Raw genomic sequence first — 24,187 nt, 5'->3', positions numbered from 1 at the left:
CCCCTCCAGGACCCCAGTATCCCCTTCTAGGACCATAATATTCCCTCAAGCACCCCAAAACCCTCCCGTAGCACCCCAAAACACGCCTATAGCACCCCGACACCCTCTAGCACCCCCATACCCCCCCTTCTCACCCCAGTGGGCTACCCGGAGGGGGTCCTGTTGCTGGGGGGTGGGTTTTGGGGGTCCCTATGGCTGGGGGCCGCCCGGGGGGATGTGGGGGTGCCCGTGGGGGGGTCACACCATGGTGCAGGCAGGGGGTGTCCCCCCCCCCTTACCTCTGTGCCCCCCCAGTGGATGGATCCTGGAGCGAGTGGAGTCCGTGGTCCAACTGCACGGGGGGGTGCGGGGGGCTGCGGCTGCGGCAGAGGGGCTGCAGACCCCCCCAGAATGGGGGCCGGCCCTGCGCCCACCCCCCCGGCCTGGGCCCCGCAACCCTGCAGACGGGTGGGTGCTGGGGGGGGTCCATGGGGGAGGGGGCTTGTGTGGGGGGGTGTCTGTGGGGTGGGGGGTTCTGTGGGGAGGGGGGTTGGGGGGTGGTCTGTGGGGGGGATGGGAGGGGTCTGTGGGGTGGGGGTCTCCATGGGGGGGGGAACTCGGGGGGGTGGTTTATGGGGTGGGCTTTGTGGGGCTCGGTGGGGTCTGTGGGGTGGGGGTCTCCGTGGGGGGGGGAGGATCAGGGGGTGGTCTATGCGGGGGGTGGGAGGGGACTGTGGAGGGTTCTGGGGTCTCTCCGTGGGGCGGGGGTCTGAGGTCGCTCCCCCTCAGCCCCCTGCCCTCCGGGGGGCTGCCCCAACGCCTCGTCCTGCCCGGGGGGGCTGCGCCCCCGGCCCTGCGCCCCCTGCCCCGCCTCCTGCGCAGACCTGGCTGCGGGCACCGACTGCAGCCCCCCCCTCAAATGCAGTCCCGGTCAGGGGGGGACAGACGGAGGGGGGGTGGGGGGAGACCCCAGGGTGGGACCCCAGGGGTGGGGGGGCTATGGGGACCCTGAGGTTGGCGGGGACGGAAATGGGGGGGGGGGAATACGACAACCCCGGGGGAGGGGGGAAGCGAGGGGAGACCCCAGGGTGGGCGTGGGGAGACATGGGGGGGGTGAAGGGGAGAAATGGCAGAGTGAGCGAGGGGGGAGGTCAGGGCGTACATGGGGAGTGGGGGGACACGGCGGGGGCTCTGAGGGGGGTTATGAGGGAACGGGGGGAGGCTGACACGGGTGGGGCTGTGAGGGACATGGGGAGCTGTGGGGACCCCCGGGATAGCTGAGGGCCTTTGCAGCCCACCCTCCCCATTTCAACCCCCCCACCCCTACAGGGTGCTGGTGCCCGGACGGGCTGGTGCTGGCGGGTCCGGGGCTTGGTGACACGGAGGGTGACACGGGGGGTGCCACGGCGGGTGACACAGGGGGTGACAGGGGGGGTGGCAGTGCCGCTGTCCTCTGTGTGCCCCCCGGGGAGTGCCCGTGCCGGGCGGGGGGGCTGTGGCACCCCCCGGGGACACCCGTGACCCTCGACTGTCACCTCTGCACCTGCCTGGAGGGACAACTGCGATACTGCCGCCCCCTCCCCGCCTGCAACGGTGGGTGCCCACCCCCCCACCGGGGAGGACCCCAACCACAGGACACCCCCGGGGCTGGGACTCCCAATCACAGGATCCCCCCCTCACCGGCTAGGAACCCCCCCATGGGCTCGGATCCCCCCTATGACCCCAGTAAGGGCTGGGACCCCCATCACAGGACCCCCACCATCACAAGCCTCTCTCCCTCCCCCCCCCCAGCTCAGACCCCTATTAGGGCTGGGACCCCCATCACGGCACCCCCCCCTCTCACAGGTCTCCCCTCTCACCGGCTGGGACCCCCACTCAGACCTGGGACCCCCTCCTGTGACACCCCCCCCCCCACTGGCTGGGCTCCCCCCCTGGACTGAGACCCCCCCCCCCATGGGCTGGGACACCCCACAGTCAGGGACCCCCCCAGTGAGAGGCGGGGGGGTTGGGGGCCTGGGGGTCTCCCTGTGACCCCGAGGGGGGGGGGGATTTGCAGAGCTCCCCCCGCCCCCCCGGGCTGATGATGCCGCCCCCTCCCCAGTGCACTGCGGGTGGTCGGGGTGGTCGCGGTGGGGGGAGTGCCCGGGCCCCTGCGGGACCCCCAGTGTGCAGTGGTCCTTCCGCAGCCCCACCAACCCCCCCCGCCGCGGAGGGGGGCGACCCTGCAGGGGCATTTACCGCAAGGCCAGGAGGTGGGGGGCGAGGGGGGCCGGGGGGGCCTCCTCTGGCCTCCGGGGGTCTCCGTGAGCTGAGGGGGTGGGGCCTCAGGGGGTCTCCTTGGGTTGGGGGGTGCTCTGGGGGTCTTTTTGTGTTGGAGTGGGGGGTGTCGGGGGTCTCCAGGGGTCTCCTAGCTTTGGGTTGGGGGGTCTCTGGGGTTCTCAGGGGTTGTGGAGGGGAGGGAAGCTCAAGTGGGAGGTCCAAGGGGCGTTCCGGGGTTGGGGGGGCCTTTGGGGGTCTTCTGGGGTTGGTGGGGATTCAGGGGGTCTCTAGGGATCTCAGCGGTCTCCTTGGGTTGGGGGGGGCTATGGACCTCTCAGGGAGTCTCATTGGGTTGGGGTCTCGGGGGTCTTCTGAGGTCTTTTTGGGTCTTGGGGGGGGTCTCCTTGGCTTGGGGGGCTCCAGTGGTCTCCGGGGGGTCTCCTTGGGCCGGGGGGTTCTCCGGGGCTCTCTTGAAGGTTGGGGGGGGGAGTGGTCTCGGGGGCTCTCGGGGGGTCTCCTGGGTTTGGGGGGAGTCGAAGGGGGGTCTCAGGGAGACTCCTCGGGTTGGGGGGGGTCTCGTAGGGGGGGGTGCCCGGTATTTGGGGGGGGTGTTTTTGCGGGGATCTCCTCATCCCTTTCCGCAGGTGCCGCACTCCCCCGTGCCGGTTCTGCCACCATCGGGGGGTCCGTCGGGTGCCGGGGGAGAGGTGGCGGGGGGGTCCCTGCCGGGTCTGCCAGTGCCTGCCCAGCCTGGGGGTCCGCTGCCAGCCCTACTGCCCCCTGCGCTGCCCCCAGGTGAGGGGATGGGGGGGGTCACACGGGGAGGGGGTGGGGACACCCCCGGTGACAGTGGAGGTGACAGCGCTGGCTCCCCCCCCCGCAGGGCCAGGAGCTGGTGGGGGGCCGGGGGGATTCCTGCTGCTTCTGTGCCGGTGAGTCGGGGGGCTCGGACTGGGGGGGGTCCCGTGTCTCCCGCATGCCATGGGGGGGGTGGTCCCAGCACCGGCTGCTGCCCCCCCTCCCCCGCAGGTGACAACGTGACAGCGGCCACAGAGACCTCGCAGCTTCCCCGAAGCCCCCTCCCCACCTTCCCCCTGCCGAGCACCCCCACGGTGAGCACGGGGAGGGGGGAGCGAGAGTGGGGAGAGTCACGGGGGGACACACAGACACGGGGGGAGGAGGAGTGACGTGGAGGTGTCCTCGTGCAGGTGATCCCCCCCGGGGAGGGGGCGCGGCTGCTCCCTGAAGGCGCCAAGACCACCCCCCACGGTACCCACCCGGGGGGGGCAACCGGGGGGCAGGGGGGCGATGATACAGGGGGACTGTGGTAGGGGTCTGGGGGGGTCGGGGATGGGGAGGGACTGGGATTTGGGGGGGGTCTGGGCTGGGGGTGGTTTGGCTTGGGGGGGTTCCTGGACTTGAGGTCTCTGGGCTGAGGGAGCTCTGGGATGGGGGGGTCTTATCTGGGGGGTGGTCCTGGGCTATGGGAGTGGTCTGAGATGGGGGGGCAGGACCCTTTGGGGACACCTCCCCCCAGCGTGTTCTGCCTCCCCCCACCCAGGGCACCCGGGGGCCGAGCCGCCCCCCCAGCCCCCCACGGCATCCGAGCTCCCACCTCGAGCTGCAGCCTTGAGCCCGAAGGGGGTCCTGGGGGGCCCCCCCGACACTCCTACCCCCCCTGCTTCCCTGCCCACCGGGACCGGCCCCCCCGGGGGGACCCCCACCGCCCCAGCCCCCCCCGCGTCTCCCCCGGTCACGGCACAAAACGAAACGGCTCGGAGAGGGGGGGTCACTGGTGAGGGGGGAGCCGAGGGCACCGGGGGGGGGGGCACCGGGGGTCGACATCTCCGGGAGGGACACACCAAGCTTGGTGGAGGTGGGTGGGCACTGGGAGGGGGGGGCACTGGGAGGGGGGCACCAGGGGCGAAGGCACCAGGGGTAGGGGTCTCAAGGCTGAGATCACTGGGGGGGGAGGGGGGCAAGGTCGGAGGTTCCGAGTGTGGGTCCCTGACCCTCCCCCTTCCTCCCTCCAGACGCCTGCGTCCCCCCCCCCTCCCTGGGGGTCCTGGGGTCCCTGCAGCCGTTCCTGCGGGGTGGGGGTCACCCTGCGCCGGCGGGGGCCGGGCCGGGGGGCTCTGACCGGGGGGGACTGTGCCCACCCCCCCATCGACACCCGTCCCTGCTTCCTCCAGGCATGTCCAGGTACTGCCGGGACCCCCGGGCTGGGACCCCCATCACAGGGAACCCCCCCGGGCTGAGACCCCCATGGGAATCCCCTGTGCTGGGACCCCCGGAGGGGTTGGAGGCGGGGGGGGTCCCGGTGTGCTGACCCCCCCCCCCCGATGCCCCCGCCCTCCCCCCCAGTGCCTGGCAGGTGGGGGTCCTGGGGGTCCTGGTCCCCCTGCGACACCGAGTGCGGGGGGGGCGTGAGGAGCCGGGAGCGGAGATGCACCGACCCCCCCCCAAAAAACGGGGGTGAGCCCTGCCCCGGGGGGGAGCTCCAGACCCAACCCTGCAACCTCCAACCCTGCGGGGACCCCCCAGGTACGGGGGGGAGGAGGGAAGGATAGAACCGGGGGGATTTGTGGGTGGTCTGAGGGGGCGCAGGGGGGGCTGAGGGACTCCCCCTTGGCCCTCAGCTCCCCCCTCTCCCCTCCCCCCCAGCCTGTGACCCCCCGATGGTGCTGGTGCGGGACTGCGAGGGGGGGCGGGTGCCCCCCTGCCCCCAGACCTGCGGGGACCTGAGCGGCAACAGCTCCTGCCCATCCCCCTGCCTGCGGGGTGAGGGGGGGCACGGGGGGACACGGGCGGGGGGCTTGAGGGGCTGGAGGGACACGGGGGTAAGGACTGAGGGGGGGCGTGGGGGGAGCGGGGGTTGGGGGGGCACAAATGGGGGCAGCACGGGGGAGTGTGAGGGGTTTGGGGGACACGGGTGGGGGACACGGGGAGGGGGGGGGCATAAGGGTCTGGGGAGACACTGAGGGGTAGGGGTCTGCGGGGGGTCCTGGTGGCCGGGGGCTTATGGGGGGTGCTGGGGGGCTTGGAGGGGGTCTCAGCTCTGTCCCCCTGCCTCGCAGGCTGCCGGTGCCCCCCGGGTCTGTTCCTGCAGGGTGGCTCCTGTGTCCCCGCCAGCGCGTGCCAGTGCCACCACCCCGGGGGGGGGGCACCTTGGGGACCCGGGCAGAGCTTCCAGCGCGGGTGCCACCACTGGTGAGACCCCCACCCACCCAGCGACCCCCGGCCTGGGGAAGGCGATTGGGGGGGTGGGGGTGGGTGCATCCTGAGCCCCCCGGCTCACCCCCCCCCCCCCTCCCCAGTGTCTGCCAGGGGGGGACAGTGACATGCCAGCCGGTGTCGTGCCCCCCCCCGTCCTGCGGGTGGTCCCCGTGGTCCCCCTGGACCCACTGCGACCGCTGCGGCTCCGCGGGGACACAGGAGAGGTTCAGGTGTGGGGCTAGGGAGGGGGCTCTGCCACATAGCTATGGGGCCAGCCCTGCCCCACTGAGGTGGCTGTGTCACCTCCCCAGGTCACCCACAAACCCTGCGCCCGCCCCCGGCGGAGCCCCCTGTGCTGGGGACCCCCGAGAGGTGCGGGGGTGCCACCAGCCCTGCCCCACCGGTGAGACCCCCGGGCGCCCCTCCAGACCCCCTCCCAAGCACCCCCATACCTCCTCGGAATCCCCCAAGCAGCCCTGAACCCACTCGGATCCCCTCGGGCACCCCCAGACCTCTTCGGAACCTCTTGGACCCCTTCGGAACCCCCCGGGCAACCCCGAACACCCCTGGGCACCCCCAACCCCCTTTGGACACCTCCAGAACCCTTAGGACCCTCCCGGACAACCCTGAAATCCCTCGGGACCCCGGGATGCCCTCGGACACCCCCTCCCCAAGCCCCCCCTTCCCGTCCTGGTACCCCCAGACTCCCACTCACTGCTCCCGGCGTGGGGAGGGTCTCGGGGAGATGCTGTGGGGCGCAGAGCACCCCCAACCCATCCCTCCCCCCCCAAGGGGTCTGAGCCCATCCCGGCACCGGGACCCCCACCCCAGATCCTGCGGCCCCACTGATTGTAGTGGATCCGTGGGGCGCGGGGGTGCTGTGGGGCGCGGGGGTGCTGTGGGGTGCGGGGGTGCTGTGGGGTGCAGGGTGCCCGTGGGTCACGGGCTCGCTGTGGGTCACAGAGTCGCCGTTGGCCACCAAGTCTCCGTGGGTCACGACGTCCCCGTGGGTCACGGGCTCGCGGTGGGTGGCGGGGTCGCGGTGGGGTCCGTGGTCCTCGTGGGGTCCCTGCAGCGTCACGTGCGGGGGGGGCGAGCGGCTGCGGGGGCGGCGGTGCCGAGACCCCCCCTGCCCCGGGCCCGGGCTGCAGAGCCAGCGCTGCGGGACCCGCGTCTGCAGGGGTGAGCCCGACCCACACCTGACCCATAGCCCGACCCACACCTGACCCACACCTGACCCACACATGAACCCACACCTGAACCCACAGAGTGGTCCCACTGCCCTGCCCCACATCCTTGCTTTACAGCCCTGCACCACACCTCTACCCCATAGCCCAGCCCCATGTCGCTGTCCCATACCCCTTCTCCTCAGCCCAGCTCCATATCCCTGCCCCATAACCCAGCCCCACACCCCACAGCCCATCCCTGCCCCATTACCCACCCCTCCCGCTTTGCCCAACACTCCAGCCCCATATCCCAGCCCCATAGTCCTTCCCCACACCCCACACCCCATCCCCATATCCCAGCCCCACACCCCATATCCCCTCCCCATATCCCTGCTCCACCCCTCAGCCCCCTACCCCTCTCCCCTCGCCCCAGGCACGGGCTGTCCCGGGGGGCGTCAGTTCCGCGAGTGTCCGGGGGGGGGGAGCTGCCCCTTCAGCTGCGCCCACCGCTCCGGGAGGGTGGGCTGCGCCGGGGGGGGCTGCGGGGAGGGCTGCCACTGCCCCCCCGGCACCCTGCTGCACCGCGGGCACTGCTGGGAGGTGAGACCCCCACCACAATACTTCCCCCCCCGCGACCCCTCCCCCCCCGGCGTGCTGCTATGGGTGGGGAGATCGCGAGGGGTGGTGCTGGGGGCTTGCAGGGAGGCACAGAGTGGGGAGGAGTCGGGGGGTGGTGGGTGCCCCCCCTTCCTTCCCGGGATATTGGGTGCTCCCGGAGTGGTCTCGGGGGAGTTCCTGGGGGGGTGTCCATGGGGGGGGGGAGGGGGCGGGTCCCCACGTCTCCTGGGGGATCCGTGGGGCGGGGGAGGTCCTTGGGATGGTGGCTGCTGCTGGGGGAGGGGGGGCGTGCCCCCCCAGTGGGCGGGGGTCCCTGGGGCGGTGGGTGCCCCCCCCGGTGGGATGACACCCCCCCCGCGGCAGGAGTGTCCGTGTGTCCTGACGGCCGGGGAGCTGCGGGAGCTGCGGAACGGCTCAGAGCTCTCCCCGGGACCCCCCACCACCACCCCCGGGACCCCAGCCACCCCCGGGACCCCCCTCGCCCCCGGTCAGGAGCTGCCCCCGGGCGGCACCATCAGCGGCGCCTGCGGGAACTGGTGAGGGGCGCGACCTCCCCCCGGGACCCCCGCACAGCCCCCCCGCCCCATAGCCCCTCTCGGGACCCCAACTCACCGCCCCAAAGCCTCCCGCTCGGGACGCCCCCACAACCGCCCGCCCCACAACTCCCCCACGGGACCCCTCCCGGGACCCCCCACTCGAAACCGCCTCCCCCCAGTCTCACGCCCCCCCCTCCCTCAAGGAGTCCACTGCTCCCCGACCCCCCTGACGCCCCCCGACCCCCCCCCCCCCCCAGCACGTGCCGCCACGGCCGCCTGCGCTGCCGGGAGCCTTGGCTGTGCCCGCGGGGGGGTGGATGGGGTCCTTGGGGTCCCTGGAGCCCCTGTGACCCCCCCTGCGGGGGGCTGGGGGTGGCCACGCGCCGCAGGAGCTGCACCCACCCCCCCCACACCCAGGGGGGCAGCGACTGCTCCGGGACCCCCACGGACAGCAAGTACTGCAGCAGCCCCCCCTGCCCTGGTGGGTCCTGAGGGGGCACAGACCCCTCCCCATCCCCTCCCCTCTGCCCCACCGCGCTGGGGGGGCTCACACGTTCTCCTTCCCCCCCCCCTCCGCAGAGGTGACCCCCCCCACGGCGGAGCCCAGCCCCACAACCCCAGGTGAGGGCGGGGGGGGGCAACCCCTCGGGACCCCCAACTGCGGGGTTACAGGATGGGGAGGAGGTCAGCACCCCCAACCGGGGAGGCTCTGGGGTCTTTGGGCAGGGGAAAGAGGCCCCTCAGGACCCGCAATCATAGGAGTACGGAATGGGGGGGGTCAGCACCCCCAGCCAGCGGGGTCTGCGGAGGGGGTGTCTGATGGTCCTTCCCTGCCCGGGCAGGCTCTGAGGAAGCAGCGGGGGGGGGTTCGTGGGGTCCTTGGGGGCCCTGGACCCCCTGCTCGGGCACCTGCACCCTCCCCACGACCCCCGCCACCAAGAGCCGCAACCGGACCTGCTGGGGGGCGAGGGGCTGCGGGGGGGACAGCGTCCAGCAGCGGGCATGCAACCTGCCCCACTGCCAAGGTGGGGCTGGGGGGGGGGCTGGGGGGGCTATGGAAGGGGTATGAGGGGCCTGGTGGGGGGTCTGAGGGGGCTATGGGGTCTGCAGCCTGTTCCTCTTCCTGGGTGGGGCTGGGGAGGGGGCCCGCGGAGATCTACGGGGGATCTGGGAGGGGTCTGGGGGCTTTCGGGGGGTCTGGGGGGGAGCTAGGGGGGGTCTCTGGGAGTCTCTCTGCTTCCCTGCCCAGATGGGATGGGGGGGGGCTATGGGCGGTGTTACGGGGGGGTTCTCCAGGGTGAAGTGATGCCAGCCCCATGCCCACCCCCCATAGCCCCCCCTTGTCCCCCCGGGGGCTGCCCGGGCCGGGATTGCCGCTGGAGCCCCTGGGGGCCCTGGGGGGGGCTGTTCCCGCAGCTGCGGGGGCGGGTCCCAGATCCGGCTGCGGGCGTACACCCCCCCCGGCCCGGGGGGGCTCTGGTGCCCCCAGGTCCTCAGCGGCAACGTCGAGAGCCGCGAGTGTGGGGTGACAGCCTGCAAAGGTGGGTGGGGGGCGAGGGGGGCTGGGGGGGGCTGGGGGGAGGGCAAAGGGCGTCTGGGGACGCGAAGGGGGGGTTGGGGAGCTGGGGAGCTTGGGGTTGGGGGGACAAAAGGGGGATTGGGGGGGCTGGGGAATTGGGGTGGGGAGGGCAAAGGGGGGTTTGGGGGTTGGTTGGGGGGACTGGGGCTGGGGAGGCCAGGGGGGGGGTGGGGGAGCTGGGTAGGTGGTTGGGGGCTGTGAGGGCTTGGGGAGCTGGTTGGGGAGCTCGGGGTGAGAAGCTGAAAATCTTGAGTCTGGGGGTCGAGGAGGGAGAGCTGGGGGGACTGTTTGGGGGACTGGGGAGTGAGAGGGTCTCAGGGGGTTCGGGGGGGGGGCGTCTGCTGGTAGCGGGAAGGTCCGGGGGTTGTGGATTGCGGGGGGCTCTGACCCGACCCCCCCTCCCGCAGTGGATGGGGGGTGGTCGCCCTGGGGCCCCTGGTCCGGCTGCGATCGCAGCTGCGGGGGGGGCCGCTCCCTGCGCAGCCGCTCCTGCACCCGACCCCCTCCAAAAAACGGGGGGCGACCCTGCCCCGGGGATCGGCAGCACCTGCGGCTCTGCAGCCCCCAGCCCTGCGGTATGGGGGGACTTGGGGGGTGCAGAAGGGGCACCGGGGGGGAGGCTTGGGGGGCGCAGCGTGTGGTACGGGGGGGCACGGAGGCTGGGGAAGGTGTGGGGGGGTCATGGGGGGGCTCAGAGGTAGTGGGGGGTGCGGTGTCCCGGGGGGGCCGAGGGGGGTCCTGGGGTGGCTTCGGGGGTTCCGAGGCACCGGGGGGGGGGAGGGGGGCTTGGGTGGGCACAGGGTTGGTGGGGGTTTGGGGGGTCATAGGTAGGCCGCGGGGGGTGATGGGGAGATTGGGGGGCGCGGGGGACACACACGGGGGTTCTGGGGGGCTGTGTGAGCACGGGGGGGGTCTGTGGGGTGTGGGTGGTGCTGACGGGGGATCCGCAGAGGGGGGTCCGTGCCCCCCCGGGATGACGCTGGAGCCCTGCGCCAATCGCTGCCCCCGACACTGCCGAGACCTGCAGGAGGGGGTGGGCTGCGGGGGGGGGCAGCCCTGCCAGCCCGGCTGCCGCTGCCCCCCCGGTGAGACCCCCGGGACGCCCCTGGGTGTGGAGGGGCTGGGAGAGGGGGGGTAGAGTTTGGGGTGAGCAGGGTTGGGGGATCAGAGTTGAGGGACCCCCACGAAGATCTGGGGAGGGCACATGACAGAGTTTTGGGGAGGCAGAGCTGAGGGGGCAGAGCTGGGGGGAGAGAGTTGGGGGGAGCAGATTTCGGGTGTCCCCCCCACCCCGATTGTCCCTGGGGTCTGCAGGGGACAGCGAGGGGGGGGGTGTGGAGGGGGTCGTTGCCCCCCGCCTGCCCCCAGCCCCCCCCTCCCCGCAGGCACCCTGGAGCAGGACGGGGGCTGCGTGCCCCCCCTTCACTGCGAGTGCTGGGACCGGAGGGGTCAGAGCTGGGCCCCCGGCAGCCGACACCCCCGCGGCTGCCAGAGCTGCACCTGCCGGGGGGGGGTCCTGAGCTGCGACCCCTCCAGCTGCCCCCCCGGACCCCCGCCCTGCGCCTGGAGCCTCTGGAGCCGCTGGGGGCCCTGCAGTGTCACCTGCGGGGGGGGGCGGCAGCAGCGCTTCAGGTGACACCGCGGGGGGGTACATGGCATGGGGGGGATTGCGGGGAGGGGGGGAGTTGCGGGTGCGCTCCCACCTCCCCCTGCCCCATACAGTGAGTGATCCCCTATTGCCCCCCGTCCCCCAGGACCCCCACCCTGGAGCCGGGGAACGGCACATGCGGGGGGGTGCAGGAGCAGAGCAGGAACTGCACGGGGGGGCCCTGCCCCCCCCTCTGCCCCCGCCCCGGCGGCGAGTGGCGACTGGGCGAGAGCTGGCCCGAGGGGGGTTGCCGACGGTGGTCAGTGCGGGGGGGCTGGGGGGGGGCTCGGGGGGGCTCCGGGAGTTGTGGGGCATAAGGGGCTTGGGAAACGGGGGTGGTTGGGGGGACAGGGGGTGTCGGGAGGGCTTGGGGATGGAGGGAGAGCTGGGGGTGGTTATGGGGGAGTTAGGGGGGGTTGCAGGGACTTGGGGGGCAAAGGGGGTGCGGGGGATGTGGGGGACTTGGGGGGGGGGAAGGGGGGTAGGTACGGGGGACTGGGGGGGCTCCGGGGATTTGGGGAAGGAGGGTTAGGGGGTTTGAGGGGTCTTTGGGGGCACTCCCAGACCCATCTTGTGCTTTACCCCCCCCATCCCAGCACCTGCACCCCCGAGGGCCCCCAGTGCTGGGACACCCCCTGTGAGGGTGAGTGACCCCCCCCGTGGCACCCCTGTGATGATGTCACAGTGATGTCACGATGATGTCATTGTGATGTCAAGATGATGTCATGATTATGTCATGGTTATGATGTAATTGACCCCTCCCCCACAGGCTGCCCCCCCGGCGAGCTCTGGACAGTGTCCGGGGGCTGCGATCGGAGCTGTCGGGACCCCCCCGGTCCCCCCCCGCCCTGTGACCCCCCCGCTGGCCCCTCCTGCCTCTGCCCCCCCGGAAAACTCCGCAATGGCTCCGGCCAATGCGTGCCCCCCCCCCACTGCGAGTGCTGGCACCGGGGGGGGCACCGGGAGGTGAGGGGGGGGGCACCGGGGAGGGGTGCACCGAGGGAAGAGGTCCCGATGTGTGGGTGAGGTCCCAAGGGGGGGGGGTTTCTTGGGGGAGGGTTGGTGTCTCGGTGTGTGGGGGTCTCGGTGCCCCCCCCCCCGACTCCTGTCCCCTCCCCCCAGGCTGGCAGCACGTGGCAGGAGGGGTGTGAGAGCTGCCGCTGCGAGGGGGGGCGAGTGGTCTGTGCCCCCCAGTGCCCCCCCCTGGACTGCCCCGAGGTGTGGGGGGTAGGGGGTTGGGGGGGAACATGGGGGGGCTTGGGGGGCTGGGGATGAGCGGGGGAAATTGGGGGGGGGGGATTTGGGGGGTGGAATATGTGGCGGGGTGGGGGGGTTTGGGAGGAGAGTTTTGGGGGGAGATGGAGGAGGGTTTGGGGGGTAACATGGGGCAGGTTGGGGGGATTTGGAGGGGGAGAAATGGGAGGGGAGGATGGGGGCGAGGGAGGGGTCGAAGGGGGGGGGAGATGGGGAAGGAACGCGTGTGTGTGTTTAATCTGAGGGGGGGGGTCTGAGCACGGGGTCCCGGGGGTCCCGCAGGGCTCAGTGAAGGTTCGGGAGCCGGGGGGCTGCTGCCCTGTCTGTCGGGAGGAGTGGCCAGGTAAGGACCCCACACACACACACTGGGGGGGAACCCATGGGACCCTCAGCATCACCCCCCAGTGGGGGGGCAACAAAAGACCCCCACCTTTGCCCCTTGCGAGGCATGCAGCGGGACCCCCCCAATCATGCCCATCGGAGGGGTGAGGGGGGGTTTGGCACCCAACGACCCCCCCCCCCATGGTGTGTGTGTCCCCCAGAGGACCCCCCTGGCCGGTGCCGGCTGCTGACCGAGCGCCGCCCCATCGCAAAGGGTCCCTGTGTCCTCCCCGAGGTGGAGGTGACATTCTGTGGGGGACACTGCCCCTCCCGCACCCGCGTCACCCCACAGGTGGGTGACAATGGAGGGGACACAGAGGGGAAAGTGTTCCTGCTGTCCCAGCCCCTGCCTCAGGAGCCCTCGCTGTGGTGGCCATCCCGATGTGTCCCCGATGGCCCCCCCCTTGGCCCCCCCGAAAAAGACCCCTCTCCCTGTGCCCCCCCCGTCCTCCCCCCATAGGATCCCTCCTTGGAGGGTCGGGGGTGCCCCAGTGTCCCCCTCCCGATTGTCCCCCCCCCCGGAGCCCTCCCTGGAATGCTGGGGGGTGTCCCCAGAGCCCCCCCACTGTCCCCCCCCGGAGCCCTACCTGAAGGGTCGGGGGGTGTCCCCGGTGCCCCTGCTGTCCGCTCCCCCCCCCCAGGAACCCTCCCTGCAGGGTCGGGGGTGTCCCCCGAGTGTCCCCAATGTTCCCCACCTTGTCCCCCTCACCCCAGGTGTTGCCCCTTACTCCCCCCGGGATCACTCCCTGCAGGGTCTGGGGGTGTCCCCAGTGCCCCCCCTGTGCCCCCCCGTTGCCCCCCCAGGAGCCGTACCTGCAGACGCTGTGTGAGTGCTGCGGGTACCGCTTGGACCCCCGGACCCCCGCCCGCCTCCTGCACCTCCCCTGCCCCGACGGCCGCCGGACCCCCGTGCTGCTGCCCCACATCGGGGGGTGCCACTGCACGCGCTGCCAGGGTGAGGGGGGGTCCGGGGAGGGTTAGGAAGCTCCCCAGGCTGTGTAGCCCCCTTCTCACCCCCCGTCTCCCCCTCAGGGGGGGATTTCTCCCGGCGCTGAGGACTCCAGCTCCAGATCTCCCAGATCCGCATGGACTTTGAAGCCCCCGGCCCGGGGGGGCTTCCTACCCTCCCCCCCCCCCTTGGCTATCCCCCTTTGCAATAAATCTGTTGAAGCGACCCCTGCCTCATGCACCGGGGGGGAAGGGGTCCAAGGGGGACCGAGAGGGACTGGAGGGGATTGGGAAGGGACTGGGGGGCACGGGGGGGCCGAGGGGACCCCCGCTGGGGAGAGGTGGTCTCTGAGAGCCCTCCTATTCTGCTGCCTCCCCCCCCCCAAGCCTGGCCGGGGGTCCCGTGGGGGGGGATGTCCAGAAGCCCCCGCCGTAGCCCCCTCATTAGGGGTTGGGACTCATTACCAGGTGGGGCTCATGACGGCAGGGGGGGGGGGGATAGAATTAATTACAAATCGGGGATTCACAGGGGAGAATCATTAACTGGGGGGGCACACACACTATTAACAGGGTGGGACTCATTGACAGACAGGGGCACTCATTAATTTTCATTTTCACTTTTAATTAACTTTATTACCACCACGGTGCTGTCCCTGCTGTGGCCATGGGGACGTGTCCTGTGTCCCCTGTCCCCAGCATCCCTATGGGGTGGCTCCTGGCCGTGGTGGCCATGGTGGTCATGGTGACCTCCTGGCACAGGACAGTGTTATCACCCCGAGTGTCACGGGACATCAGCCTCTGCCTTGGTGCCTGAGGGGACAAAGGGACAGTCTGGGTGTCACAGTGTCCCCATTTCCAGCTTGGGGACACCCCCCAGAGCCACCCATCAGGGGACAAAGAGGGGACTCGATCCGGGTCCCCCTGAGCTCCAGCCCCCCCCCCAGCCATTCACCAGTGCTGGGGACACTGGGAACACTGGGGAGGGTGGCAGCCAGGCCCTGGGGACACCTGGCTCCACCTTCACCCCCACCTGGACCTGTCCAGGGGGGCACAAAATCAGGGGGGGGGAACAAGAAACACAAAATTATGGAGGTGACAGCACTGGGGGGGCTGTGTCGCCATGGAGGGAGCTCCCTCGCCTGTGCCACTGGGGGTCCCCCAGAGCCCCCACCCCACCACTGCCCCCCAACTCCATTCTGGGGGTCCCGGGAAGACCCTGCGGGAAGGACCCCAGACCTCCTCAGGGGCTCTCAGTACTGGGGATGTTTGTTGATACCTGGGGGGGGTGTCTAAATTCCAGGGGGGGTCTCTTGGGGTCTCGTGGGGATCAGTCAGGGTGCGGGGGGGTGCAGATCCCTGGTCCTGGATGCAGATGGGGCAGTGGGTGCCAGCACAGCCCCCTCCCCTGGATCAGGATCCGGCCCTTTTCAGGGGCTGAAGGGGGGGCTATAAGCCCCCTCCCCACTCTCCAGCACACCCACAGCTACCCCTTTCCCACCGGTGGCACGTCCCCCACCCCAGCTGTCCCCTTGTCCCCTTGACCCCGCGTCCGCGTGCGGTTCCAGTGGGCGGCGGGGCGGTGGGTGGGGGTCCCACGGGTGTGGACCACCCTCCTGTGGATCACCAAGCTCTCCTGCCAGCAGAAGCTGCGGCCACACAGCCCGCAGACAAAGGGTCTGTCCTCCTCCTCCTCCTCCCCAGGACCCCCAGGGTGGGCACTGGAGCAGTGGTGGCTCAGGCTGGCGGCGTCCTCGAAGATTTGGTGGCACCTGTGGCAGCGGTGAGGAGGAGGAGGAGGTGGTGAGGTGGTGGTGGTGGCGATGTGCTCCTCAGCGTGAGCTTGGAGCTGGCACTTGTGGCGGAAGCGGCGGCCACAGAGAAGGCAGGAGTAGCCACCTTGGCCACCACCTCGGCTACCGCCTTGGCCACCGCCACGGCCACCCCCGTGGCCACAGGCACGGCCAGCGCGGTGCCGCAGGAGGTCCCCTCGCAGGCAGAAGGTTCTGGTGCAGTCGGGGCAGAGGTGCCGGTGCTGCCCCCGGTGCTTCTTGTGGGCCAGGAGGTTCTGGCGGTGCCAGAAGGTTCTGCCACAGGTGCCGCAGGGGTAGGGGGGCGGTGAGGGGTGCTGGGGGGGGGTCCGGTGGGTGCTCAGCTTGGCCCTGTCCCCAAAGCTCTGCCCGTAGCACCCCCAGGTGAGCAGATCCCCCTCGCCCACTGCCTCGGGGGGGTCCTCCGAGTCCATGGGGGGGCACGCACTCCAGAGCCAGTGTCCCCCATTGTTGTCCTCAGAAGAGTCCGTGGTGACCGTCCCACCCTGGGCAGCTGTGGGGAACATGTTGGGGGGTGTCACCCTCCCCACAGCCCCCCCCCACCAGCCCCTCGCCCCCACAACACCCAGGGGACAAGATGGGGGGTGAGCTGGGACCCCCCTCCCAGCTTCCCCCTCACCCCAGGGTCAGGACCCCGTTGCAGTGAGGGGGGGTCTGACCACCTCCTGCCACCCACCCAGTATCCCCAGGGTCACTCAGCAGGGGGGGGGTGTCAGGAGCTCTGCTGTGCCCCCCGCTGCAGGGACCCCCCCACGTGGCTCCTCCTCGGGCTCCACTTTGTGTCCCCCGAGCCCCCCCGGGAGTGTCACTGTCACTGTGCCCACCCCTGGGTGTGGGGAGACGGTGTGGGGTCTGCCCCCACTCAGGCTGCAGACCCCCGGGGCTGAATGCTGGGACCCCCACTGAGCCCCCAGACCCCTTGTGGATCCTCTGGACCCCCACTGACCCTTCCAACACTCAGCAGAGCATAGGGACCCCCAGGCACCTTCCGGACCCCTGATGGTGCCTCCAGACTCGTGGGCTGCCCCTCCAGCCCCCCCCGGGACCCCTTACCCAGGACCAGGCTGGCCACCAGGTCGTAGTTGTCCACCATCACCTCCTGGTAGAGGTCCCGCTGCCATCCCGTCAGCTCCACCCACTCCTCGGGGGGAGAAGTACACGGCCACGTCCTCGAAGGTCACCCCCACCTCCCGGAGGGTCCCCAACACCTCCTGGAGGGTGACAGCCACATCCTGGAGGGTCCCCATACCCTGGAGACCCGAGTGGAGCTGAGGTGGGGGAGGGGTCCCCCACCACGGTCCCTCCCTCCTCCCAGGGGACACATCGAGCTGTGCCCCCGCATCCCCCAAATGCCCCCCCCCCCCCCCACACACACGGGTTGTCCTGGGCGGGGGTTCCAGCCCAGGGGGTGCTCGGCTGCTGAGACCCCCCCGATACTGAGCACCCACCGGAGGGGCTGCCCCCCCCCCCCCCCCAGCACCCACCGGGACCGGAGTCCCCCCCGGCGGGATCGGAAACCGGGGGGCGGCACTGGGGCCAGGACTGGGACCCTCCCCCTCGTCCCCCGCCGGTCCCGGTTCCCCCGGGCTTACCCGCTGCATCGCTCCGCTGTGGGACCACCCCGAACCGGCCCCGCTATGGCGCCAGCGGAGCCGACACCGGGGCGGGTCCGGAAGGGGAGGGGGGGGGGCGGAGCTGAGGGAAGGGGGGCGGGCACCGGGAGAACCGGGAGCATCGGTATCGGGTACCCAGGATTATTGGTACCGGGCACCAGGGGCACCAGGAGCGGTACCGGGCACCGGGAGCATCGGAACCGAGCACTGGGCACTGGGAGCACTGGGGGCACTGGGAGGAGCGGGGAGTCACTCGGGTCACCCCCTCGGTCCCCTCTGTCCCCACATGGGGCACACGCCCTGCCCAGTGACAGGGGGTCCGGAGGGACCAGCCCCACAGCTGCCCAGTATGGTCCAGTATGGCCCCAAAGGTGGTGCATACACGCGTGTCCCTTTGCCGTGGGGGTGACCCGCACACGGGTGTCCCCCGTGTCAGGAATTGGGTTTTTTTCCCCTTTTTCCCACTTCCCAGCTTTTTTCCCTGGAGCCTCCCTCCCCGCGCTGTGGGTGCCACCCCCCCAACCCCCCCAACTTCCCCCCGCCCACACCGCAGACCCCCGGCGGGGTGGCAGCCCCGTGTGTCCCCATCTGCTCCTGGGACCCCCCCCAGTACCCCCCTCCCAGCTCCGGAGCTGTGGGAGAAACTGGGGCAGGGAGGGGAGGAACCCCAGGGGCCCCACCTGTGTTACTTTATATATATATATATATATATGTGTGTGTGTGTATATGCCTATTTGTGGGTTTTTTTTTTTAATATTTCTTTTCTTCTTTTTTTTTTTGGGGGGGGGGGTGTTGCCCTAGTTGTGCTGCAATGTGCTGGGGTGTGCACGTGTTTGTGCAACCAGGCCAAGAGCTGGTGCCAGGGTGAAGGTGTGTGGATGAGGAGCAGGGGACGAGGATTCATCTGCTGGGTGGCTGGGGAAAAAAAAAAAAAAAAAAAAAAAAAGAAAAATCACAATTCCCAAACTCGCTGTTTGGCTCACGAGGTTTTTCCCAATTATATCCCCAAAATGAGGGCAGGGCTGGGGGAGGTGAGGCCCCCGAGGTGTCCATCATCCTCCCCTGGTTCCCCCCCTCCTCAGGGATGTGAGTTGCTTGGGCTGCACTTTTTTTTGTGCTAAAAATGTCAGTGGTGGCTTCACCACCAAGGAGGCCCTGGGGCTGGGGGTGCTCTGGGGAGTGTTTGTCACCCCACAGGACCCACGGGTGATGGGGATGGAGAGGATGTGGCCTGAGAAAGATGAGGATGCCCACATCCCCCCCCCCCCTCCCCAGGGCAGGACCCCCATGTCCTCACATCTCCCCTTTCCACCTCTGGAGCTGCAGCCACCACTGTCCCCAAAAACACCCGGAGTGCTCAAATGACCCCAAAGGGGATCAAAACAGGGAGGGTCCCCAGTCGATTCCAGTCCCTGGTTCAGCTTTTGGAACTGACAAGACAGGACCTTAAAGCCCACCCAGTGCCCCCCCCTGCCATGGTCAGGGACCCCTCCCCCAGCCCAGGTGCTCCAAGCCCCATCCAACCTCCAGCACTGCCAGGGATGGGGCAGCACCCTCCTGTCTGTGCGTGGAGGCTCCCAACACCCACCCCGCTGCCCTGGAAAAGGATTTTGCTCGTTTCTGGACAGAGCAGCACAAACCCTTTGGAGCAGACACCCCCTGGCTGCAATGAACCCCAAACCCGGGCAGCTCTGCCCCCCCCCCCCCCCCCCCCCCCGGGGTTCCTGTGTCCCCCATCTTTTCCTCAGCTCCCGTTTGCCACCACCCTGCCCATGCTCAAGGACTTCCACTGCTCCAGAGGTTTGTTCCCAAAGCCCCTGTGATCCCAGACATCCTCCTGGGCTTTCCCTTTATAGAAACAGCAGATTAGCAGATTTTTTTCCTTTTTTTTTTTTTTTTAAACTAGGACAGGTTTTCCCAAAGCCTCAGAGACTCTGAGCCCATCAGCTGGGGAGCGCTCCCCTTCCCCAGGGTGACTCCTGGATTGTTGCCTCAGCATCTCCCTTTATTAAAATGCTGCTGAGCACAGCTTTGACTTGGAATTAACACCATCTCCCCCCCCCCCGAAAAAAAAAAAAAAGGGAAATATGAGAATTCAATGCTTTAGCATCCAAGGAGGCTCAGGGAGAGCTTCTGTTGCTGCCAAGATGGGCTTCAACCTCTGGTGGGGGGAATGTCACCTCCACCCCAGCCAGCCACCAGCTCCACATCCACGCCTGGTGAACCTGGAGGTCCTGGTGGCCTCCTGTTCCCCTTTCCAAGTCACCTCCCACAATACTGGCAAAAAAAGAAAAAAAAAATTATGAGGAAGGATCCATTGTTATTTATTGCAGCTCTGCACAAAGCCAGGGGCTCAGTGCCTTCCACAAACCCAGCACACCAGATTTCCCACAGCTGGGAAGTTAGGAAGCTCCTAAATCCTACAAATCCCTCTTCCTCCAAACCCATCCTCCATCCCCTGGCTGCTCAGCAGTGTCCATTCAGCTCTAACAGGGTCACACCACTGGTTTTGCTGTCTCACACACTCAGGGAAGGGTCTTCACCCACCCGAGGGTCTTCCTGATGGGGAAATGTGGTTTTTAGTGTTATAATTCCATCACCATCAGCTCAGCTGACACAAAGGACACGACATCACCATCTCTACAGCTCCAACCCCCAGGCTGGTCCAGATTCCATCTTCTCCATCTGGGTTCCTCTTTATCACCTCCCACCCTGAAAATTGGGGGGCTGCCGAAGGCATTCCCCCACCCCCCCACACACCCCACAGCCCCCCCTTTTTGTGTGTGGGTTCGTGTCCCCCCCCCCTTATCTCCCCTCATCCCTGGAGTTTGATCCGGGGGGGGGGAATGACCGGGAGGTCCCGGGGTGTTCATTAACCCGCGGGGTGGGGAGGCAAGGGGGGGTCCACAGAGGAGCGGAGAGCAGGCAGGTGAGTGGGGTGGGGGGGGTTGTCTTTTGGGGGGGGGGGGGTGTCTCTGGCAGGTGCTGTTGGCCCCCCCTGTTGCCCCCCCCCCCCCCCCCCCCCCCCGTGGCTGTGTCTGACGTGTGTGGCAGAGCCAGGGATCTGGTGCTGTCCTGGTCTGTGTCCATGGCTGATTGTCCGCATGGCCGATTGTCCCCCATGGCTGATTGTCCCTAAGGCTGACCATCCCCATGGCCAGTTGTCCACAGGGCTGACTGTGCCCCCCACCCACCCCCCAGGTCCCTCAGGATGTGGCTGCTGGGGTTGGCCTGGCCGCTGGCCCTGCTGGTGGTGGCCGCCAGCCCCCGACCCCGGCCCCGGCCCCACCGCATCCCCTGGGGACGGAGCCTCCATCTTCTCAGACCTGACAGCAGAGGAGCTTCGGGCCGTCCGCTCCTTCCTGATGAGCCGCCCGGAGCTGGGGCTGTCCCCCGAGCCGTGGGGGGGGGTCCTGGCCAAGAACTCCCTTTTCCTGGTGGAGCTGCTGCCCCCCAAGAAGCGCCCGGCCCTGCGCTACCTGGACCAGGGCGGTCCCCGTCCTCTGCCGCCAGGCTCGGGCCGTCATCTTCTTCGGCGCCCAAGCGGAACCCAACGTCACCGAGTTCTCCGTGGGGCCCCTGCCCCGGCCCCGCTCCTACCGCCCGCTGCGCTTCAAGGGCGGCCGCGACGTCCCCTTCTCCGCCCGGCCCATGACCTGGCTGGAGTACGAGATGCTCCACCAGACGGTGGCGGAGGCCCTGGAGCCCCTGAACCGGTTCCTGCGCGAGGCCACCCGGGTTCTGGTACCAGCGGAACTGCTCCCGGCGCTGTCTGACCTTTTCCGACATCGCCCCGAGGGGGCTGGGGCCAGGCCAGCGCCGCAGCTGGCTGGTGCTCCAGCGCTTCGTGGAGGGCTTCTTCCTCCACCCGGTGGGGCTGGAGGTGCTGGTGGACCACCGGGACCCCGACCCGCGGCGCTGGGCGGTGGAGAAGCTGTGGTACAACGGGCGGTACTTCTCCAGCCCCCGGGAGCTGGCCCAGAGCTACCACCGGGGGATGCTGGCGACGGTCAAGCTGCCCCCCCCTGCCCTCTCCCCTCTTCTCCAGCTACGAGCCCCGGGGCCGCTTCTCCGGCGGGACCCCCGAGGAGGCGCGGGGCCCCACGGTGTGCGAGCCCCAGGGCCGGAGGTACCGGCTGCGGGGCAACCACCTGGAGTACGAGGGCTGGAGCGTGGCCTTCCGCCTCCGCTCCTCCGCCGGCCTCCAGCTCTTCGACCTCCGGTTCGGCGGGGAGCGTGTGGCCTTCGAGGTCAGCGTCCAGGAGGCCATCGCCTTCTACGGGGGGCCACACGCCGGCCGCCATGCAGACCAAGTACATGGATGCGGGGTGGGGCATGGGCTCCGTCACCTACGAGCTGGCCCCCGGCGTCGACTGCCCCCGAGGTGGCCACCTTCCTGGACGCCCACCACCTCTACGACGCCGACGGCCCCGTCCGCTTCCCCAACGCCATCTGCGTCTTCGAGCTGCCCACTGGCGTCCCCCTCCGCCGCCACTTTGACAGCGACTTCGAAGGGGGCTTCAACTTCTACGCGGGGCTGGAGGGGCACGCCCTGGTCCTCCGCACCACCTCCACCGTCTACAACTACGACTACATCTGGGACTTCCTCTTCTACCCCAACGGTGTGATGGAGGCCAAGGTCCACGCCACCCGGCTACATCCACGCCACCTTCTACACCCCCCAGGGCCGGCGCTACGGCAGCCGCGTCCACAGCCACCTCCTGGGCAACCTCCACACCCACCTGGTGCACTACAAGGTGGACCTCGACGTTGCAGGTGCGGCCCCCACCACCACCCTCAGGCTCTGGGAAGGGTGCTGAGAGGTGGCACCAGACCTCACCTGGTGTTCCAGGGGCTCAGGACCCTTGTCCGAGGCGAGTGTTGGTCTCTGGGCACCCTCCCAGACCTTCTGGAGATCATAGATTGGTGGCTTGGAGTGGGAGGGACCTTAAAGATCCTTAAAGATTCTCTGGTTGCCCAAGGAAGCTGTGGGTGCCCCATCCCTGGCAGTGTTGAAGGTTGGATGGGGCTTGGAGCCCCCTGGGCTGGGGGAGGGGTCCCTGACCATGGCAGGGGTGGCACTGGGTCAGCTTTCAGGTCCCTTCCAACCCCAACCCAGTCTGGGATTGTGTGATAGTCTCACTCCCCTGCATGGTCAGAGACCCCTCCCAGAGCCCAGGGTGCTCCAAGCCCCATCCAACCTTCAGGGCAGGTTATAGGATCATAACAGAACCATGGGGTGGGTTGGGTGGGAAGGGACCTCTCAAGGCCACCCAGTCCAACTCCTGCAGTGGCCAGGGACACCTCCCACCTGCCCGGCTTCTCCGAGCCCCATCCAACCCAACCTGTTGTGTTCCAGGGCTGGGGCATCTCCTGCCTCTCTGGGCAACCCTGGACAGTGTCTCACCATCCTCACAGCAAAGATTTCCCTCCTATCACATCATCCAAATCCCCACCCCACGGTGGCATCTCTCAGGGGTCCCACCTGCTCTTGGTGGGCTGCTCGTTGCACCACCACCAGTCCCACCACCACCACCACCACCAGTCCCATCACCACCACCACCTTTTTTCCCCCCCAGGCACCGGTAACAGCTTTGAGACGATGGACGTGCGCTTTGAGAACATCTCCAACCCCTGGAGCCCCGGGGCCCGGGTGGTCCAACCCTGGCTGCACCGGCAGCCGCGGCGCCGCGAGCTCCAGGCTGCCCTCCCGGTGGGCTCCTCGCCCCCCCGCTACCTCCTCTTCTCCAACCCCCGCCGGAACAACCGCTGGGGGCACCCCCGCAGCTACCGCCTCCAACTCCACTCCCACGCGGGGCGGGTGCTGCCCCGCGGGTGTCAGGAGGAGAGGGGCATCTCCTGGGCCAGGTGGGGACGGGGGTTGGGGAAGATGGCACCCGGGGTGGGGGGTGGCACCAGCACCAGTGGGGTCTGGAACCCCTGGGTCTGGTGGGCTCCAGAGGGAGCTGAGGGAGAGGCTGGGGACATGGGGACAGCTTGGGGACAACCTGGAAACAGCCTGGGGACACAGGCACAGGCTGGGGACAGGCTGAGGACAACCTGGGGACAGCCTGGGGACACAGGGACAGCCCTGGGATGACAGGGGACAGGCTGGGAATGGAGCTGGAACAGCCTGGGGACAGAGTGACAGCCTGCCGGCCAACCCGTGTCACCCAACCACCACGGTCACAGCGTGGGGACCTTCTGCTGCTGGCACCTTGTGTCCCTGTGTCGTCCCCCCCCAGCAACCCCTCTGCGTGCTGAGGTGGTCCCGGGTGACCCCAGAGACCCCCGGAGAGCCCGTGGGGTGGTGGTGGCATCAGCCAAAGGGCAACCAGGACCACCCTGGGGGGTCTTGTGGTCCCGATGGCGTCCCTGTCCCCACAGGTACCACCTGGCCGTGACCCGGCACCACGAGGACGAGCCCAGCAGCAGCAGCATCTACAACCAGAACAACCCCTGGGACCCCCCCGTCACCTTCGAGAGCTTCATCCGCGACAACGAGAGCATCGAGGACCAGGTGACAGCCTGGGGGGGGGTGGGGACAACCTGGGGACAGAGCTGGGGGGGATGTCCATGCTGTGGGGCTGCCATGCCACGCTTGTGTCCCCCCCCCTCCCGACAGCCACTGTCCCCTGCTCGCAGGACTTGGTGGCCTGGGTGACAGTGGGGTTCCTGCACGTGCCACACGCCGAGGACATCCCCAACACGGCCACCCCGGGCAACGCCGTGGGCTTCCTCTTGCGCCCCTTCAACTTCTTTGACGAGGACCCCTCGATGGCCTCGCGGGGTCCCCTCGTCGTGCGTCCCCTGGACCCCCCCGCCTGCACCCGCCTGGAGGTGATGCGCTGGACCTCCCCCCCCCCAAGCCCCGGGCCCTGCGGTGCTCCCAAGCCCTTCAGCTACAACGGCACCGCCCGCCCCGTGTGACACTGTGGGGACACCCCCGGGACACCCCCAACGTCTGCCAGGATCAGTAAAGGCAATGCCACCACCACTGTCACCGCTGTCACCATATCCAGCTGTGGCAGAGCTGTCATCAAAGCCACCACAGGGATACCCCGATGTCACCTGTGCCACTGCCGGGCTCAGTAAAGACAACGCCACCACCACTGTCCCTGTCCCCAGCTGTGCCCGGTGTCAATGATGTCACTGCACCCC

General features: G+C 69.3%; 3 protein-coding genes across 5 annotated transcripts in view; 2 read left to right on the top strand and 1 right to left on the bottom strand.

Moving 5' to 3' along the window:
* LOC139793745 (SCO-spondin-like) overlaps nt 1-13,810 on the top strand; it is a 29,766-nt gene extending 15,956 nt beyond the window's left edge. Inside the window, 32 exon segments of the mRNA XM_071738687.1 lie at nt 295-447; nt 769-909; nt 1,309-1,572; nt 2,081-2,231; nt 2,883-3,033; nt 3,122-3,170; nt 3,268-3,350; nt 4,272-4,440; nt 4,603-4,782; nt 4,903-5,019; nt 5,316-5,448; nt 5,556-5,684; nt 5,766-5,857; nt 6,418-6,663; nt 6,832-7,220; nt 7,602-7,774; nt 8,032-8,255; nt 8,354-8,458; nt 8,617-8,799; nt 9,024-9,172; nt 9,174-9,315; nt 9,761-9,928; nt 10,304-10,438; nt 10,739-10,985; nt 11,108-11,260; nt 11,598-11,644; nt 11,771-11,967; nt 12,124-12,219; nt 12,538-12,598; nt 12,798-12,928; nt 13,441-13,591; nt 13,669-13,810. Coding sequence (XP_071594788.1) covers nt 295-447; nt 769-909; nt 1,309-1,572; nt 2,081-2,231; nt 2,883-3,033; nt 3,122-3,170; nt 3,268-3,350; nt 4,272-4,440; nt 4,603-4,782; nt 4,903-5,019; nt 5,316-5,448; nt 5,556-5,684; nt 5,766-5,857; nt 6,418-6,663; nt 6,832-7,220; nt 7,602-7,774; nt 8,032-8,255; nt 8,354-8,458; nt 8,617-8,799; nt 9,024-9,172; nt 9,174-9,315; nt 9,761-9,928; nt 10,304-10,438; nt 10,739-10,985; nt 11,108-11,260; nt 11,598-11,644; nt 11,771-11,967; nt 12,124-12,219; nt 12,538-12,598; nt 12,798-12,928; nt 13,441-13,591; nt 13,669-13,691 — 4,832 coding nt within the window. The 3' untranslated portion in view covers nt 13,692-13,810.
* A 414-nt stretch (nt 13,811-14,224) lies between these two features.
* LOC139791929 (zinc finger protein 696-like) lies at nt 14,225-17,081 on the bottom strand. Of its 3 annotated transcripts, none has more exons than XM_071734468.1 (3): nt 17,006-17,081; nt 16,474-16,624; nt 14,225-15,907 (listed from the first exon to the last, which is right to left on the bottom strand). In XM_071734468.1, exons 2-3 carry the CDS (start codon nt 16,504-16,506, stop codon nt 15,068-15,070), a joined length of 873 nt encoding a protein of 290 aa, XP_071590569.1. In that variant the 5' UTR covers nt 16,507-16,624; nt 17,006-17,081; the 3' UTR covers nt 14,225-15,067. The 3 variants fall into 3 exon arrangements, with proteins under 3 accessions (XP_071590569.1, XP_071590571.1, XP_071590570.1); XM_071734470.1 differs by having other exon boundaries at nt 16,474-16,645; nt 17,006-17,041; XM_071734469.1 differs by lacking the exon at nt 17,006-17,081 and adding an exon at nt 16,898-16,976.
* A 3,156-nt stretch (nt 17,082-20,237) lies between these two features.
* On the top strand, nt 20,238-24,149 carry AOC1 (amine oxidase copper containing 1). Its single transcript, XM_071734448.1, is given in 11 exon segments — nt 20,238-20,303; nt 20,305-20,532; nt 20,534-20,761; nt 20,763-21,056; nt 21,058-21,306; nt 21,308-21,403; nt 21,405-21,677; nt 21,679-21,802; nt 22,606-22,894; nt 23,414-23,546; nt 23,672-24,149. Coding segments are annotated over 11 exon segments (2,265 nt in total). The 3' UTR covers nt 23,957-24,149.
* Nucleotides 24,150-24,187: the final 38 nt, after the last annotated feature.

The sequence above is a fragment of the Heliangelus exortis genome, chromosome 2, assembly GCF_036169615.1.
Source record: "Heliangelus exortis chromosome 2, bHelExo1.hap1, whole genome shotgun sequence".
Lineage (NCBI taxonomy): Eukaryota > Metazoa > Chordata > Aves > Apodiformes > Trochilidae > Heliangelus > Heliangelus exortis.
The sequence above is the reverse complement of the archived record's forward strand: the minus strand, read 5'-3'. Positions and strand labels throughout refer to the sequence as shown.

Bases quoted from the DNA above. Each gene is read 5' to 3' on its own strand.
- LOC139791929 (XM_071734468.1), bottom strand. From the start codon at position 16,506: ATGGTGGACAACTACGACCTGGTGGCCAGCCTG. The intron at 15,908-16,473 runs GTCCTGGGTAAG...ATGTTCCCCACA, and splicing joins ACGACCTGGTGGCCAGCCTG to GCTGCCCAGGGTGGGACGGT.